Source organism: Carcharodon carcharias, chromosome 20, assembly GCF_017639515.1.
Source record: "Carcharodon carcharias isolate sCarCar2 chromosome 20, sCarCar2.pri, whole genome shotgun sequence".
In the NCBI taxonomy this organism is placed as follows: domain Eukaryota; kingdom Metazoa; phylum Chordata; class Chondrichthyes; order Lamniformes; family Lamnidae; genus Carcharodon; species Carcharodon carcharias.
The window spans coordinates 24,031,413-24,051,304 of NC_054486.1; the positions used below are offsets into that span (position 1 = coordinate 24,031,413).

Here is a 19,892-nt window from a genome sequence, read left to right on the forward strand (position 1 = left end):
TGAAAAAAGCTTAGTTCCAATGCTTACCTTGAGTACAGTCCACTCCCGACAGAGGGTGAGGAAGGAGGGGTAGGGGAAGCTTCTTTCATTGCTGGAGACAGTGTTGGAGGAGTGGAAGACAGGATACTGGAGCCTGAAGTGGTAGCATCATCTGAATCACCTGCAGGATACGTAATTTTATTTAGCACAATTGTGGTATGATCTAATAATGTAAAACAAACATATATTTTTTAAAAAGCTGTAACAATTGACAATATAAAATGTTGTAAGGCACAGCACACGTTTGATTAAGAGTAAAGTTCCTCTCTATCAATGGTTTTCAAATTTGGGATCATAGAGACTTTCCTGCCAGTCAATGAAATAATAGCCTGAATTTTTCAGTTTGCGGACAGGCTTGGTGGGAGTGGTTGCGGAGCTGACCGTCACTCGCAATCGGCTCCGCGCCACCATTTTATGTGGGCAGGTCAATTAAGGCCCGCCCAGCGTAAGATGTGAGCCATTGCAGTCAGTGCTACCTGTGCGGGCAGGGGAGGCGGGAGAATCAGGGCCAGCGCTCTTTCTCGCATGCGCATGAAAGAGTGCTTCAGTCTCCCTAAGGCATGGAGCTGCCTCAGGGAGACTGAATCACTATTGAAATAATTAAATAAAGGGAAAAAAATTTAATTAAACATGTCCTCTCATGGGACATGTTTTTATATTTCAAATTTTTTTAAAATTTAATTAATAAAAGCTCGTGGATGAGGTTTCCTAAAAATTGTGAATGCCGCTTGGCCTTTGCCGCCTGCCTGCCAACCTTAAGGTTGGACAGGCAGTGTTAACAATTACATTAATCACTTCCTTACAGGCCTTAATAGGCCTTTTAAACATCGGAGGGCGCGCAGCTGACTCCAGAGTGCACCCATGGAATGGAACATTGCGAGACAGTGTGATGACATCATCGTGCATCATTTTGCGCGCCAGCGTGTCGGGCCCGCCCCCGCACGCTGACTGAAAAATTCAGACCAATGTGAAAGTGCACTGCACATGTGAGAGCAGAAGAGTGCTCTGTCTGTCCCACCTAGGAGGGGAGCACATGGAGGAGGACTGAGGTTGGAACAAAAATAAACGTCTGTTTTCTTAAAAGCATAATTAAAACACACAAATAACATGCAGCGGTTTCATCAAAATTATATCTGAATTAAGATCGGGTTTGTTTGGGGTGTTGGTGTGGGTGGTTTTCCATAAGTGCTAATCCATTTGAGAAAGGATAATTCAACCAAAAAGGTTTGAGAACCACTTTTTTTACATTACCCCATAAGCATTTCCCACCACTGATGATAACTGATTTGAGCTTGGAGGAAATTACCAACCTGATGTCGCTGAAGACTGTTCCACAATTCCAACTTTCACTACCTGTAAGCATAGATATTATAGATTCAGTACAATATATTAGATGTACAGAAAGCAGCAAGAATCAGGAGGCTCTGATTATAATGCATATGAAGGTGTATCAGAAAATTTACTCCTATGCTTTGGAAGCACATTCCATCCGGATACAGTACGTGAAGTGAAAAAACACAACTGCTTATATGACAGACTCAGCCTTGTAGAATGGTGAGTACAGCTTCTCAATCCCTGTATATTATAGAATGTTTATCTTTTTATGTTTCTGCTGGTTTATGTACAGCAAACAAATCATCATTTGGTTATTAAAGAAAAATAAACTATATTTTGACACAAAAGCTAATGAAGCCAACAATTAATGCATATACCTTTACCCAATTCAGGAATACACCTATCAACCTACTTCCTCCGAAACATGCACACATCCCACAGGCCTTTCTTTCCCACAGACATCAATTACTCAAATCTCTTCATGCTGAAGTGCAAAAATGCCACCTTCAGCTCTCCTCCATAAATATAGACACGTGTATTCCTTCAGCAGCTCTCCAAGAAACACATTTGCAAATAACTTCAACTTTCCTCCAATTCAAGTCTTCAGCTACCTTTGCAACACTCGTAGCCCCCTCCATACCCCTCCTAGATCACTCACAGCTCCCTCCAGACCCCTCCCAAAACACTCGCACCCCCCTCCATACCCCTCCCAGAACACTCGAGACCCCTCCATACCCCTTTCAGAACACAAACACATATCTTCAGGTCACTGACCACCATAAACACCCTAAAATCACAATTCTTATACACAGGCACCCCCTCTAAGCACTCTTGTGCCACATACGCATACACAAGACCTTCAATCAAAACCCATACACTTGTTCAACCAGAACCTCCGTGCCCCCCCACCCCGAAGACATTCCCACATCCCTTCAACTCCCATCCCCCAACAGAAAAACAAAATGTAATTCTCTCAATTCCTTTTCTTAAGATCACAGGAAATAGGAGCAGGAGTAGGCCATTCGCCCTTCAAACCTGCTCTAGCATGCACTACAACATGGTTGATCTGATGATGGCTTTAACCTCACTTTCCTCCCTATCCCTGAAAGTCCTTGACTCCCTTGTCATCCAAAATCCACCTAACTCAACCTTGAAAATATCCAATGACTGAGCCTCCACTGCTCTCCAGGATAGAGAATTCCAAAGATTAACAATCCTCTGAGGGAAGATATTCCTCACCTCAATCTTAAATGGGAGACCTCTTATTTTGAAACTGTGCCCCAGTTCTAAATTCCACGAGGGGAAATATCCTCTCGCACCCGGATACAAACAGCCTCACACTAATATAAAACCTTTAGCTAGTAATACATAGCAAAGCTCTTCGCAATGGGGAGTGAATAAAAGGCACCTAACAGTAATTGAGAAAAGATTAAGATTGGTGCCCAAAGAGTAGTTGAAGGAGTATGATCCGTGCAGGTATTTGCAGGGGGCAGGTTAGCAAAGCAGAGATTTAGGAATATATGACAACCAACAGTTATAGCACTGACCAGGGAAACACCAGAAGGATGGCGTGTTTGAGGACAAAGAACTTGAGCTAGCTGAAGACATATGCAGGAGCAAAGTTGTGGAAAGATTTACAAACAAGGACAAGGATTTTGGTAGCCACTGAGCATAGAAAAATGGGGTTTAGGAGGTAGGGTAACTGATGGAGCTCTAGATAAATTGGGGTTTGTGTAAGCTAGGTCGTGGAAGCTAGTTAAATGGGTACTGAGGGGTCAAAGGCATGAATGTGGTTGCCTGCTGCAGTGCAAGTGAGGTAGGGATGTTTCATAAGTGTAATTAAACAGCCTTAACAATAATCTGGATGAAGGGCCTTGAAGCTCAGCTCAGGATAAGCCAGTTGCCCACCATTAGGTTCAGCTTAAGCCAATAGCCAGGTAAAAATATGGATTCAGAAGTGAGAGTTTGTAGATTCTGACAAGGCTGCTCCCACAGCTATCTCTGCCCAGTATTTAATAGAAGTAAGCCATGACATATCCACAGCCCAATGTATTTTCTGAATAATTTTTGGGACAGAGGACACCCTGGTTTCTGGGTTAGAGGTGATGTTGCGAATCAATTACACATATACATGGCAGTTGAACTGATGCTCAAAAATAATGTCACTGAATGGCAGCGTGTATATCAGGGACTAATAGGGGACCGCAGCTGATATTGTGAGGCATGCTGGAGCTGACTGTGACCAATAAGAAGCACATCTCCTGCAGTAGGGTGTGTTCTGCTACATACAACAACTATTTACACCTTTATAGTACCTAGAATGTAGTAAAATATTGTAAGGCAAAACAGGAATGTTATTAGCATTAATTATAAGCCAAGGCTCTCAAATAAATATTTAAACAGATGAGATCACAGAGGTAGATTTTAAGGAGCATGTTAAAGTAAAGGGAGTTAGAGAGGCAGTGAGGTTTAGGGAAGGAATCCCAGAGGCTTGGGCTTTGATAGTTGAAAGTGCAGCTTCCATTGGTTGGGCAAAGGAAATCAAGGATGCCCAAGGGACCAAGTTTAGAGCCGCACAAAGATCTCAGAAAATGTAAGGCTGGAGGAGGTTACAGAGATAAAGAAGGGCGAGGCTATTTCAACAGGAAGATGAGAAACTTAAATCTGAGGCATTGCCAAACTGGGAACTAATGTTGTTTGGCAGCCACAGAACGGGACAGGTGAGCAGGGAAGTAGGAATAGAACTATGCAATGGACAATATAATGAAGGGAAAGTGATGGAAGATGGCAAAGTATTGAACGTATTAAGGCCACAAAGACACACAAATGATAAATATTAAAATATAAAGCTGAAATAACTTACTCCAATAAAGGGAATAAACTTCTGGCAGGAGTCTTCGTCTGGGCTGGAGGGTGAGAAAAAAAATTTGCAATTAATCCTATCCATGAGGACAAGTGAGAAGGAGAGCCAAGCGATGACAAATATTTACATGCAGTAAATAAATAAGTTTTATCAAATACTCGTGATTGAATTTGCACTTATATGTAGGATCATTCTTCATATCAGCTGAAAAAAATTATGTACAGCGTATTGTACTAGCAGGAGAGTAGTGTACAGTACAGTGCAGCCTCAGGCACAAAGCACTCCAGCCAACATTACCTTCCAAACTATTTTAAAGTGAGAATATTTCAAACAATTTTGTGGCTTTGCAATGAAGAGATTTACTGCAATGGTACTAGGGATGAGGGAGTTCAGTTATGTGGAAGAGACTGGACTTACACTCAAAAGATACCTTCCATTTTCAAGTCAGTATTCCTAAATGCACTGACTTTTTTAAAAAATCATTAGGAATCAAATTGTGAAACAAGCTGTTAGAACCTAAAAAGTGGTCCAGTGAATATAAAGACATATCAGTTTGGTGTTTGCTTCTAAAGCTCAGGGGGAATAATTTCAAGGTTCCTGCTGATGAATGGAGTATCTAAAGTAAACTATCAGGTTTCTTGAACTGTGAAACTAGTTGGGACAATTATTGTTGGCTACAACTAAAAAGGCAGGCCTGGGTAAAAGTGTTGTCTGATAGGTCAAAACCTTAAAGGACAAACTCACAATTTATTTTGTACCTAGGGATACTGAGAAACATCATGAGCTAATAAATGCATGTTTCTAGGCAGTGCAGTCTACTGAAACTCCAAAACACTGAGGTAGAGTGTAAGTGTGTAGATTTAATTCCATGTGATAGGAACGTCCAATGCCATAAGGGTTGGAGTGACTAACCCATGAGGACTGCTAGTAAATATTTCTTTGCTGCCAGGTGTAGAGTGGCATTGACATATTCTGGCAGGCTCTTTCCCACACTTCGGGATTCAGTATAGTGACTTATAGAAGGGCCATAATATTAGGAAAAATATTGGTGGAGCATGTAAAGTAAGTAATCAGCAGCACTGTATTGTTTCAATGTGGGAACTGCTGTGAATCTCAGACACACAATCTGCTACAGCTCCTGCTACAGGCAGTTTAATAGAGTCCCTCACATACTTTCATGCCTCTGTACTGCAGTGATTGGGAAGGGATGTCAGCACACTCCAAAAGCCTGATTAACACACTCAAATCACAAGCATCTGGATCACTTCAGGATCACAATGCAGCCAAGAGGCTATCAACCAGTCAGCGAATAACAGAGCTAAGAGAAGCCAGCAGAGTAAAAGGCAAACATTACTATTTAAGCCAGTCTTTTCCTTTCACTTGTTTAACAGGTGAGTAATTTTTGCATAAGTGGCCTGGAAAATAAACTGATTAAAAAGCACAGGGGGCTGATGAACTTACTATCAATGGTAAAGAGATTTAGCATCCTTTATTGTACTAAGCAGCTTTTATGTGAAAAGCTGTTTTCCTGAGTTGGTTTCAAGTATAGCAGAAACTAAAGTGTAGTATTGTTTGTCAGAAGGCTTCTCTAAATCTCTGTAAATAGTTACAACCATTGGCAATTTAGTGGTGCTCAAACCTATAAATATACAAAGGATATTGGGGCAGAAGACTGCAGTGTGTTCCTGACATCCTGCCAGGATTGTTCTTATAACTGAGAAGGTTAGGCGGAGATTTAATAAAGTTGTTCAAAATTATGAATGGTTTTGATAGGACGCATCAGGAGAACTGTTTCTATTGGGAGGAGGATCAGTAACCAGGAGACAAATTTCAGGTAATTGGCAAAAGAACCAGAGGAAGAGGAGAGCTTTTTCTTTTTAAGCAGTGAATTGTAATGATCTGGAATGTACTGCCTGAAAAAGTATTGGAAATAGATTTAATAAGAAATTGGGAAATACTTGAAAGAGCCAAATTTGCAGGAATATGGGAAATGTGCAGGGGAGCAGGGCTAAGTGAATAGTTCTTTCTAAGAGTTGGCACAAGTATGCTGGGCCAAATGATGTAGGATTCAATGCTCCACTGAGTTTAAAGAATTGGGTTTGGACTTGCTACTATCCTACATTGCAATGAATTTATCACTTGCCTGTGACACCAGGAAAGCTCACAAAGCAAAGCAAGGGAGGATGAGATCAGAAAAACATCATAGAATGTCATTTGTGTTGTCATGCAGTCAGCTCAAAATTGGCAGCAAGAGGGGCTTACCTGAGTAGCAAACATTCCACTGATGCTGGTCCAAAATAGTTAAAACATTAAAATAGGTTTTTCAAACGGAAAAAAATAATCTGATGAAAATACACAAACTCTCATCGCTGGGCAGGAGTTAAAGGTCGAATTTCAATGATTTCTTATGTGTATTACTTCAACAGCAAATCTCAGCACTGCGATCACTACCACTGAGAAGGCCAAGAACTGTTCTATCATGGGAACATTGTCACCCCCAAGATCCACTCCAAAATTTGCTAATACCACCAAACTTGGAGGTGTGGCTGACAATGAGGGGGATACTAATTAACTGCAACAGAACATAGATGGATTAGCAGAATGGGCAACAAGTGGTAGATGAAATTTAATAGAGAAGTGTGAGGTGCTGCATTTTGGCAGAAGGGATAGGCAGAGGTAATATAGACATAATAGTGCAAATCTGGGACGATTCTGTCAAAGTGCGGTAGCGGGCAGGAAATGCGACATTTTACCCGGCGGCCACAATGACAGCTTCTCACTCCGTATCGCCCCAATTCCCCCGCATTAATTACGCATTCGTGAGAAACATGCCGTTTTGATGGTGGGCGGGCTCTCATTCGCCCGCCATGTCATCACCTTGCTGCTTCATCATGCTGGGTGCCATATTTAAAGTGCAGCCACACACACACCTCTCAGTGCTTTCAGCCTCCGACTGCTACACAGAAGACATGGCCCTGAAAGGCAAAAAGACTGCAACCCCCAAGTTTAATAACACATCCCGAGTGCCTTTTGGACGCAGTGCAGGCCAGCCGTGATGTCCTCTACACCCGCTCTGGCCACAGGATGGGCAGCAATATCACCAATCTGGCTTGGAAGGCGGTGGCAGCGGTGGTCAATGGCAATGCCCTGCAAAAAAGGACAGCCACCCAGTGCCTCAAGAGAATGAATGATCTCCTCCATTCCAGCAGGATAAGTTACTCTTCCCATCACTCTCAACTCACACAATCACAAACCCATCCCACATCCACTGGGACCTTACTCACTGCCAATTCAGGGACATCACCATTCACTCTTTTGCAAACACCTTCATTGTCCTCATCCTTCAATGGAGCCACTCACCATCCATACATGCCAGGCATATTTATCATCTGGCTTGGCAGACGTCCTGCTTACTTTCTCTCCATCTCTATTCTTGCGGGACAAGCTGGCACACAATAAGAGGGAGAGGTTGCAGACTGGTGGAGGAATGCCTGAAATCGAGGTCCTCACAGACTTTGAAAATAGAGCCATCCAGCTGGCGAGGATCTGGACCATTCCTGTGCTGACGATGAGGTTGGTGGTGCTCTACCATGTGAGGATCCAGCAGTGCAACATCTTCAGACAGCCATGCAGTGAGTGATGGGTCCTGTTTCACAGGCGGCTGCCATGCGCTAATCACCTCTCCTTGCTTTTGCAGGCACATCAGGCTAACAGCCAATGGACTCCACGGCCTCCAATCAAGCCCTGAATAAACTTCTGAAGAGGGATCTGAATGCACCCTCCCTGAAGACCCATCGCAGCACTCACCCACACCCTCCACCTGCACAGAGACGCACACCTCGGTGGGACGTAGTTCTAGAGTAGCCTCAGGATCACAATCTGCTGAGCTCATTGCACTTTCTGATCCACAGCAGGCGGCGGCAGGGTCTTCCCAGGTGTCCAGCACTCAGGGGACTGCTAGAAGCCAGAAATTTGCTGAGTCCAAGTAAGATGATGAGCCTCTGGACTTGGTCAAGCGTCAGTTGCTGGAGCTGCAAAGGCAAGCTCGGGAAAATAAAGAAGGGATGTCCGCTGTACTCCTCAGATTGCAGAGCGTGATGGAGGAACCTGTCTGCCTTCAGGGTGAGGTGATAGTACCGGCATGCCAAGGCATCAAGGTCAACACTGGTAGAAGGCGGTAGGAAGGCAGCCGCCAAGGAGACCTTGGTCCAGGACATTGCTCCCACACTGCTGCGTGGGCTGAACTCCATCGCTGACGCCATAGTTGGCCTCCAACAGTATTAACATGAGAGGGGTACGGGGCACCTCAATCTCACTCCAGCTACCCCTTTTCCTCAAGCGGTCAGCCTGGGTCCCTTGGGCACCCATAAGGATGAGGATCAGCAGGTGGTCATGCTGGAGCCAAATACCCAGGTGGATCAGGGATGTCCAGCCCATCCAAATCCCTTCTTCCTGTGACCCCAGTAGCAACACAGCTCGAGGAGGGTGCCACTGCCACACAGCAGGACCCGAAATCAGGCCGGGGCGCTCCAGGTCTTGGCCCTCCAAAAGACGCCCGCCAAGGTCATTAGAGACAGGGTGTAGCAGTCATCAGGTTGCTCCACCTCTGCTGTGGATGGCCGGGGAGCATCAAGACATAGCAGCAGGGTTAGGAAGGTTATGATGATGTATTTGCACAGCCTGGGCATGGGTGTTAAGCACTTGTACATAATGTTCATTGTTGTCAATAAACTCTCAACAACGTCTCCCTGCATTTGACTCCTTGTTCTGATGAGCAGTGTTCGTGTCACTCAGATGTAAAACCTTTTTGCACAATTAAAGGCAGCTGTCTCAGTCCAGGGCCTCTTCCCTGTGCTCTGTGCAGCCTTCAGACCTAAATGATGGCCTGGCCTCACACTCCCTGGAAACATTACTGATGCCTGCACCTCGATGGTGCTCGTCATTGCTGCCAGAATGTCGTGGGCAGATGTCACATGGGCAGATGTCACAAAGTTCTATCACTTTCTCTGTGTGCTCTCAGCACCTTTAAGGTTGGGCTGGCCCCCATCCCTTCAGCATCTGTGACCAGTGACTCTGTGCCCCTGAAGGGGTCAGGTGCTGAAGGCAGACAAAGGATCAGGTGCTTTTAAAGTTTCATGGTTGTGTCACCATGATATTACCTTGATCACAGAGCACAAGCGAGCTGCCCCAGGCCAGACAGGAGTCAGACATTCTCAGAGGCTATGTGAAAATCTATGGAGTGTCTTCACTGCATGTCATCATCATCCTTCTGCAATCAAGCGACTATTAGGGTCTTCACTGCACCTCCATGACAGGAGCATTATGACAGAGGGTATGTGCTCTGCCATAAGCTAAACTGGAGTCAAACGTTCATAGATGCAATGTGAGGATCTATGGTGTCTCCTCACTGCATGTCATAGAAACATTGAAACACAGAAAATAGAAGGAGTAGGTCATTTGGCCCTTCGAGCCTGCTCCGCCATTCAATATGATAATGGCTGATCCTGTATCTCAACACTATACTCCCACTCTCTCCCCATACCCTTTGACACCTTTAGAGTCTAGAAACCAATTTCCTTCTTAAATATACTCAGCGACTTGGCCTCCACAGCCCTCTGTGGTAGAGAATTCCACAGGTTCACCACCCTCTGAGTGAAGATGTTTCTCTTCATCTAGTCCTAAATGGCCTAACCCCTATCCTGAGATTGTGACACTTGTTCTAGACCAGAAGAAACATCATCCCTGCATCCAGTCTGTCCAGCCCTGTCAGAATTTTATACATTTCAATGAGATCCCCTCTCATTCTTGTAAACTCCAGTGAATACAGGCCCAGTCAGCACAATCTCTCCTCACACGACAATCCTACCATCCCAGGAATCAGTCTGGTGAATCTTTGCTGCACTCCCTCTATGGCAAGTATACCCTTTCTTAGGTAAGGAGACCAAAACTGCACACAATATTCAAGGTGTGATTTCACCAAGACCCTGAACAGATGCTCCTGTACTCAAGTCTTCTTGCAATGAAGGCTAACATACTATTTGCCTTCTTAACTGCGTGTCGTCATCACCCTCCACAAATCTAGCAGCTATGAGGACCTCCCGAATGCTCTGCCTCATCTAGCCAGTGCGAGGGGCTCATTGCTGTCATCATTGCCTTTGAAGGCCTCCTTACCCGCATCCCCATCGACATCCTCCCTATCAGAGGAGAACTCCAGCTCCTCAGCAGCTCCTCTCTCCGTTGCAGCACTCGATTGTGAAGGACACAGCAGGCAATGTCAATGCACGACCCTCTGTGGACTATATTACAGGGCTCCAGCAGACTGATCCAGGCACCGGAACCTGATTTTCAGCTTCCTGATGGTCTGCTCCACCAAGCTCTGAGTTGTAACATGAGCCCTATTATACCTTTGCTCTGCTGCAGTCTGAGGCTGTCGCATGGGTGTCATTAGCCACGCTCTCTGTGGGTAGTCCTTGTCCTCAAGTGAAGTGTTTTGTCACTTCTTAATATTTAAGAATACACACACAGCTATCAGCTTCTGAACCTCAGCTTTCTGTATTCCTTTATTCCTTATTCTACACTGGAGGGCGATACATCCGGGACTTAGCACATCCGACTGGCAGGTTTTTTTTATATAACACTTCTTTTTAACTAAAATGTCACTTTACAAAAAATCATAAATGTTAAGCACAAACATCACATCTCCTCCCCACTTAGCTGAAACAAATCGGTCAGGCGATTTGTAGATTCGCTTTGGTCTAGAGAGGAGTGTTGGCTTAGGTATCTCAGATTGTTTGCTTAAAAATGGAAGGTTCTGCTGCTCCACTTGTTTCTGTTCAGGTTCAACAGTTGCAGCTACAGGTGCTACAGGTTTGTCAATTGCATCAAGTTGGATTTCACCAGCTGGAGCAGATGTTTTGTTTCCCAGAAATCTTCCACTGTGTCTGGAGATTCTTGGAAATTTGGTTCCCCAGATTTGGCTTCTCTAATCTGATCAGTGTGTCTCTTCCAGATTCCACAGGAAGGTTCAGCATCATAGGTCAGTGGCCCTCGATGCTTGATGATTCTTCCCAGGTACCACTTTGGTGTTCTACAGTAACTTCAGACCCAAACAGACTGATCAAGATTAAACTCACCAGCTGGCTTACTTGTGTCATGTGACCTTTTCTGATCAAGTTGTCTTGAACCAATCTTTCCTTTCAAATCCAACATAGCAAATCCATTCTAGTATGCAGTCATCTTCCGAACATCATCTCAGCAAGAGATATGCCTGTTGTTGAATGTGGTGTGTTACAATACATCATCAAAAAGTTCTTCAGCTTCAACTTCCAATCTGTTTGCGTCCTCCCCTTCGATATGGCTGTTTTGAATGTCTGGAAAAAGTGCTCCGCTTTGAGGATGGATGGTAAGGCAATATGAGAATCTGCTTGATCCCATTGTTTTTCAGGAATGTTTGAAATTCACATGATGTGAACTGTGTGCCATTGTCAGACACAATCTGCTCCGGCAATCCAAAAGTAGTGAACACGTTCCGAGAGAATCAATGGTCTTTGCTGAAGTAGTTGACTTCATGGGAATAACATGGGGCCACTTTGTGTGGGCATCCACCACAATCAGGAACATTTGTCTAAATGGTCCAGCAAAGTCCACATGAAGTCTCTGCCATGGGTGGTCAGGCCAAGCCCACGAATGTAATGGGGCAGACGCGGGAGAAGACCACTTCTTCACATGGAAGGCAATCACTGACCATGCCTTCGATGTCTTTATCCAGGTGTGGCCACCATACATGTAGACAAGCTAATGCTTTCATTTTGACGATTCCCAGGTGACTGAGGTGAAGTTCTTCTAACACTCGGGTTTGGAATTTTGGAGGAATAACAACTCTGATTCCCCATAACAAACAACTGCCTTGCAGTGTCAGCTCAAATCTACGCATGTAGGAAGGTTTAAGCTCAGTAGTCACTTCTTGAGGTACACACCAACCCTTCTTTGTGCATGGGTAAACTTTGAAAAGCACAGCATTCCTCTGCATTTCAAGTTGAATCTGATCCGCTTTAACAGGTAACATGGCTATCTGGTTCATATCGAAAGCAGTGACTTCACTTCGGGTTGTGGAGCTGTAGCAGAAGTCTGCATTTCCATGATTCTCAGTAGAGCGAAATGTAATTTTGTACTGGTCAGCATATAAGATCAGTGCCCACCTTTATAGGCATGCAGTGGCAAATGGCCGGGTTTGAGACTTCGGGTTAAGCAACCAGTTCAAAGGCTTGTGGTCTGTCATTAACTCGAATTTACGTCCATACAAATATTGGTGGAGCTTCTTGACTCCATAGATAAGTCCAAGAGCTTCCTTCTCAATTTGGGCAGAATTTTCTTCTGTCTTGGACAATGTGCGTGAGGCGTATGCAATGGACCTTTCACTGCCATCAGGAAACATGTGGGAGATGACAGCTTCAACAGCATAACCAGGTGTAGCACAAGCCAGGCCGCCGGGCAACTTGTCATTGAAATGTGCTCGGACTTCAGCAGAAGTGAGCTCTTGCTCGAGTTCCTTGAAACTTTTTTGAAAGACTTGTGACCAATCCCATTTTGCATTCTTCTTCAGCAGATTATTCAGTGGTGCTGCCTTGGTAGCCAAATTGGAAATAAACTTGCTGTAGTAATTCACAAGTCCCAATAACGAACATTTTTGGGCTATGGTGCATTCACAACTGTCTCCATCTTTCTGGGTGAGGTTGAGAAGCCAGTTTTGTCGATCACATGTCCCAGGTGCTCCACTGAGGGCTTCAGGAATGAGCATTTGGATTTCTTACAGTGGATGCCATATTTTTCCAGACTATGCAGGACCCTGCCTAGATTCTCTAAATGAGTTGGAGGGCTTTTCCCGCTGATAAGCATGTCATCTTGGAAGCAGATTACACAGGGCGGCCCTGCAGTACTTTGTCCATGGCCTGCTGGTATAAGGTTGGTGATGATGCAATTCCAAACGGTAGTTGCCTGTATTGATATAGACCTCTGTGTGGTGATGGTTGTATACTACCTGGAATCTTCAGTCAGCTGCATTTGCAAAAATGCCTGTGATAGGTCAAGCTTTGTGAGTAATTCATCTCCATACAGAGCAGCGAACAGGTCCTCAATTTTCCGTAGTGGTACTGATGCACTTCCAGGAAAGGGTTAATGGTGATTTTATAGTCACCACATATTCTGATGGACCTGTCATCCTTCACTACTCGGACTACTGGAGCTGCCCAACTTGCATAATCAACTTTCTCAATTATCTGAAAGTTTTCAAGTCGTTTTGGTTCCTGCTCAATTTTCTGTTGTGTTGAGTAGGGAACTGAACGTGGTTTGAAGAACCTTGGAGTAGCTTCAGGTTTCTGGAACAAGTTTGGCTTCAATGTCTTTAATAACTCCAAGACCTCCTTTAAAGACATCAGTATGCTTATCTAACATGGACTGTAGCATGGGGTTGCAATGCACTTTATTTATTTTATTCCAGTCCAGCCGAATTTCTTTTAGCCAGTTCCTGTCCATAAGCAATGGATAATCCCCTTACACAATGATAAGTGGCAATGTTGCTATTTGATCTCCATATTTAGCTTGAATGGACATTTTTCCAAGTATATTCACAGGCTCACCAGTGTAGGCGCTAAGCTGGAGGAGGGTTTCTTGAAAATCCTCTCCCATGTCTTCTCTGAAGCAATAGAAACTGATGCTCCAGTGTCAACCTCTATTTCAACCATTTTACCATTTAAGGCAATGCCAACTTTTAGTCCTTCATCTAGTTTCAGATCAGACTGAATGCAATACAATTGCTTATCTGCATTGCCACTGTTAGTTTCACTTTCTTCCTCGTCTGGACTCGCACTACTTTTGTATTTTGTTCCAAGTAATGCGTCTTTTTAAACTGCCTGTTTATTTTCAAGCGCAACTTGTCTGTATACTCCTCGTGATGCCCTTTTCTTGGCGGTACTGCTTTACTGTGATCAGCCTTTGATCTACATGCACACTGTATGTGTCTTATATTTCACAGTAGCAACAATCAGCAGTTTTCCACTTACAGGGTTCTGCATTATGCCATATTCCATTACAGCGGTAACATGCTTGAAAGCAAGTATACCTTGACTTTACTATTTTAACTTTGCCATTATTAGAATGTGCTTATTTCTCTGCCATTTCTATGCTTTACACAATCTTGAATGCTTTCTACAGTGTCAACTCTTGCTCCACTGACAACCTACACTGAATTCTTTCATTTCTTAGTCCACAAGGTTAGGTTGGAGAAGCTGAGGTTGTTGTCCTTGGGGAGATTTGACAGAGATGTACAAGATAATAATAAGATCTAAGAAAGTAAACAAGGAAAAGCTGTTCCCATTGGCTGCAGGGTCAAGGATTAGAGGACACAGGCTTAAAGTTTTGGACAAGGGATGCAGGGGGGATGTGAGGATCATTTCACACAGAGAGTGGTAATGACCTGGAACTCGCTACCTATGAGGGTGGTTGAAGCAGAGGCAATGACTTCAAAAGGAAGTTGGATGGGCACTTGAGGGAAATAAATTTGCAAGGCCACGTGGATAAAACGGGGAATGGGACTGACTGGATTGCCCACAGAGAGCTGGTTTAGACTAGATGGGCTGAACGACCTCCTTACATGCCATAATGACTTATGACTCTAATCTCATAGAATGCAGACTTGGACATATATTGCAGTACCTTCACCATTGCTGAGTCAAAACCCTGGAACTCCCTAACAGCACTCTGGGAGTACCTTCACCACATGAACTGCAATTTGAGGACATAAGGAGGCTACAAAAGGATATAAGTAGATTAGGTGAGTGGGCAAGGATCTGGCAAATGGAGTATAATGTGGGAAAATGTGAGGTTGTCCATTTTGGCAGGCCAAATTAAAAAATGAGGCATACTATCTAAATGGTGAGAGGTTGCAGAGCTCTGAGATGCAGAGGGATCTGGGTGTCCTAGTGCGTGAATTGCAAAAGGTCAGTATGCAGGTGCAAGTAATTAGCAAAGCTAAAAGATTGTTATCATTTACTGCAAGGGGAATTGAATACAAGAGTAGGAAGGTTATGCTTCAGTTATACAGCACATTGGTGAGACCACATCTGGAGTACTGTGTACAGTATGGTTCTCTTTATTTAAAGAAAGATATCAATGCATTAAAAGTTCAGAGAAGGTTTATTAGATTAATACCTAGAATGGTCTTCTGAGGAAAGGCTGGACAGACTAGGCTGGTATCTACTGGAGTTTAAAAGAGTAAGAGGCAACCTGATTGAAACATACAAGATCCTGATGGCTCTTGACAGAGTGGATGTGGAAAGGATGTTTCCTCTTGTGGGAGAATCTAGAACTAGGGCCCACTGTTTAAAAATAAGGGGCTGCCCATTTAAGACAGAGATGAGGAAATTTTTTTTCTCTCAGACGGATGAGACACTTTGGAATTCTCTTCCTCAAAAGGTGGTTGAGGCAGAGTCTTTGAATATCTTTCAGGCAGAAGTGGATAGATTCTTGATAAGCAAGGGAGTGAAAGGCTATCGGGGGTAGGTGGAAATGTGGAGTTGAGGTTAAAATTAGATCAGCCATGATCTTATTGAATGGTGGTGCAGGCTCAAGGGGGTGAGTGGCCGACTCCTGCTCCTAATTTGTATGTTCAAGAAGGCAGCCCAACACCACCTTCTCAAAGTCAACTGTGGATGGATAATAAATGCTGGTTTTGCCAACCATATCCTGAGCAGAAGATTTCCCAGTGCTGTGTTAGTATTCGATTCTGTCATGTTTAGTGGTGATGACATGGAAGCACAATAGAGTGACATTAAGGGAACTGTAATGTATTGCGATTTATCAGCATATCTCTAGAGGTCATTAATGTAGGGAAGGATAAAATAGATGCAATAACACTTTATATAAGCAAGATCAGATAAAGCATTAACTTGTATAGCAGATTATTTTTCCGGTATTACACTAATAAATGATTTCTTTCAAGCATGCAAGTATATTTACAAAAAGTACCACAAGTGTACACTACCCTCCAAGTTTAACATGCTCCAGCAGATGGGCCAAATCACCAATTTTAAGTAATACAATCTTAATCCAATTATCATTCCAGGCAACTATGTTAAACCAAGAAGAGAAGAAAAGACTGGCATTAAATATATATCAACAAAGCATTATATGTATATATATATATATATATGTATATATATATATATATATATATATATATAATATATATATATATAAATTAAAACCCAAGCAGACTCTGGTACCTTATGTTAAAATCAAAATGAAAGCTCTTTTTCCTTTATTGAAAGCAACCACAAGAAAACAAAAATCACAAGTTATTACACGGAACAAGTTGAACTGAGGGTTGTATCAATATAAGGGCCTACCCCTTCCTCACTGGCTGTTGACAACTGAGTATTAAAGACAACTCAAGTGCATATTACAGCTGCCTGAATATTACATGAGGGATTAATATTCCGTACTGATTAAGACCAAATGCAGATATTACAAAGAGTTACAGATAAAATAGACCTTGCTCAACATTAGACTCAGAACATTTCCATTTTCAAATGCAAGTATGCCCATTTTATCATGTCTCTTGATTACAATGCCATTCTATCTACTGGAAGCTCTAGCTTGGCATAACACAATAGTTCAACTTGTGTACACCTATCTGTTGCTGGATCACGAGGCTGGAGATCTACAATGGCATCATTTTGCAACATGGGCACTGCCCTTGAAGGAGAATTCATTGGGCTTGTCTGCGTCATCTGAGGCACAAGGATATTGCCCCAGTATTCAACTCCTGACAGGTTGCTGGTGAAACAAAGGGAATATCCACACAGAGGATCAATTCAGTGGTGACATTTTGGGGGGGTGGGGGGGGGTGTGTGGTGGTGGTGGTGGTGGTGGTGGTGGTGGTTGGGTGGAGGAAGAGGTAGAATATTCGGCTCTAACAGTTCAGAAGCCTGTAAGGGAGTCAGGCGAACAGTACCTTGAATCAGATACAATTTTAAGTTGATCTTTCTTTTAAGCTGAACTATTGTCTTGTTGGCATCCAGCAAATTGACTTGGTTTTCAAAGTGTAGCTTTGTAGCCAAGACACTGCTTCCAACTCATTAAACACTATAAATAAAACCTGCTCACTTGAAAAACAATTGGTGGAAAATCCATTCAAACTTCTTTACTGCAGCTTCTTAGCTACAAACAGCTGTTTTGGTATAGCATACTTCAACTGCATTTGTCTTAAATCCATATTGCCTAATTGAAAAAAAATTTAGGCAACCTGTGCAAGTTGGCACTTTAACTACAGCCAGTGTGAAAAGGGTATTTGAATTTTAAAATAATAGCCACACACATAAACTTAAGGGTAAACCATAAATACTATAATCTCAGGTTGCTTTAATATCACTTGGTTATCACAGAAAAGAATGCAAGTATTTTATCATATACCTTCCTGTAAAAAGACTATTTGCTGACGGGTTTTGCAACATGGTGGAGTACAGAATTTACTCGGCAATCTTAACTACTTCCAGAGTCTCGTCATCAGTACTACTTGCTTATCAAGACCAATTACAAAGCATTATGATTACTCTGTAATGCAGGGGTGACTTAGCGCAGCTGTGGGAATTGAATAGAATGGACCTTATTTTAAGTGCTCCACCAATGGTTGCCATGCCATCAGCTGCCTCAGCCCTGAGCTCTAGAATTGCATCCCTAAATCTTTCTCGATCTCTTTCCCCTTGTACCTTGCTCCTTAAAACCTACCTCTTTTTGAGCAACCTTTTGGCTATCTGTCCTAATATCACCTTCTGTGGCTTGGTGTCAAATTTTGTTTTATAATGCTCCGATAAACTGCCTTGAGACATTTCATTTTGTTAATTACAAGTTTTTGTTGAAAAGGTAAGCACAGAGCTCCTCTCGCCTCCTGAGTCAATATCTGTCTATATCAGGATCAATAACCCTGCTACTCCAGCGCCTTTTGCTACTGATTGCATTCCGACTGAGGTTAATCCAGTTCCCTTACACAGTTGTTCAGTACTCTCTTTCTGAGCATCTCTGTATCTCTAACTGATGTTAATCCAGCTCTCTTACATTGTCACACAGTAACTAATCCTCCATTGCCTTCTGTTACTAACTGTATCTCAACTAATGCTAATCTAGCTCTGTGGGGCTTGGTAACTCTTCCTTCTGACACTTTTGCTAATGACTATGACTTTTCTCTCAAAGTCAGCAGCACCCTCTTTTGGACAAAAATATTGCAAAAAAAAATTACAAAATGTTAAACTTAACTCTATCTTTTTAAGAGGTTTAATTTTGGAAGAGGTAGTCAGTGCTGAGACAATCCCATTGTTAAGTATCATGGTCCAGTTCTTTACTGTAGATATACCTAAACAAAACAGGTGCAAGTTACTGGCCATCCTAACAGCTCTCCACAGCCAAGTACTCTGCATTATAATGAGGTGTATGCCATGAAAAAAGGTTACCTATGATGGCATACAATTAAAAGAAAATTTAGCAACCAAAGTCCAGTTGGCTTATAACAATTGCAATGCTATAACAGAGGGTTTCATAACATTTCATGAAAGAGGCTGGTATGCAGTGAGAGCAACAGATTGGGTTATGGTCAGTAAGGTGTAAATATTTCTGTGACAATGTGCACTATTTTTATATCCCTGGTGATTAATACCTATGTACATACTTGAATGATCTCAATTAGCATTACCTGCTGACCTTGGCAATTCATCTATTTCCATGGAAAATATCTGTTGCTGTCACAGAATATCATTTGCTAACAGTCCTCTGACTGTAGAGAAACTCAACCACAATTCAGTGTGAAAATGATGGCTATACCTTTTTTGCTTGTAAGTTAACATAGCTTCTGCTATAGGTAATTGGTGGGAGATATTTGCATTGGAGATATACTGGGTAACTCTAGCGACAACATCCGGTATTTCCTGCACTGTAATTAGATACAATCAACAGGTTAGACAGGTCATTAGCTCCATTAATAACAGTTCACCTTTTTCACAAAAGCACAACTACATTCACAAAAAGAAACAAAGAGAAAAAATAGTAAACAAATTTCCAGCAGAGGTGCTATGTAGTAATGGATACCTACACACAGCAAAAAAAAAGGACTTGCATTTATTTAGTGTCTTTCAAGGCCTCAGGATAACTCAGCAATTAAGTACTTCTGAAATGCAGTCATTGTTCCAATGTAGGAAATGTCATAGCTCATTTCTACACAGCAAGCTCCCACTAACAGCAATAAAGTTATGACCTGATTATTTTATTTTATTTACTCATTCATCAGATGTGAGTATTGCTGGCAAGGCCAGCATTTACTATTCATCCTTAGCAGCCCTCAAGTAAGTGGTGGTAAGTCACTTTCTTGAATTGCTGAGTTCACGTGTTTTATTTTCTTTCATCAGATGTGAACATCACTGAAAAAGCCAGCATTTGTTGCACATCAGTAACTGCCCTTAAGAAAGTGGTGGTAAATCACCTTCTTGAACCACTGGAGCCCATTTTATGTAGGTACATTCACAGGGCTGTTAGGAAGGGAGTTCCAGGCCTACGACCCAGCAAAGGTGAAGGAATGGCAATATAGTTCCAAGTCAGGATGGTGTGTGGCTTG

General features: G+C 42.9%; 1 protein-coding gene across 1 annotated transcript in view; it reads right to left on the reverse strand.

The window, feature by feature from the left end:
* The window catches only part of pacs2 (phosphofurin acidic cluster sorting protein 2), a 257,934-nt gene that overhangs the window by 6,643 nt on the left and 231,399 nt on the right, over positions 1-19,892 (reverse strand). Inside the window, exons 18-21 of the mRNA XM_041214574.1 lie at positions 19,106-19,214; positions 4,238-4,280; positions 1,350-1,392; positions 28-160 (exon numbers count right to left, since the gene is read on the reverse strand). Coding sequence (XP_041070508.1) covers positions 28-160; positions 1,350-1,392; positions 4,238-4,280; positions 19,106-19,214 — 328 coding nt within the window. The remainder of the gene's footprint in view (positions 1-27; positions 161-1,349; positions 1,393-4,237; positions 4,281-19,105; positions 19,215-19,892) is intronic.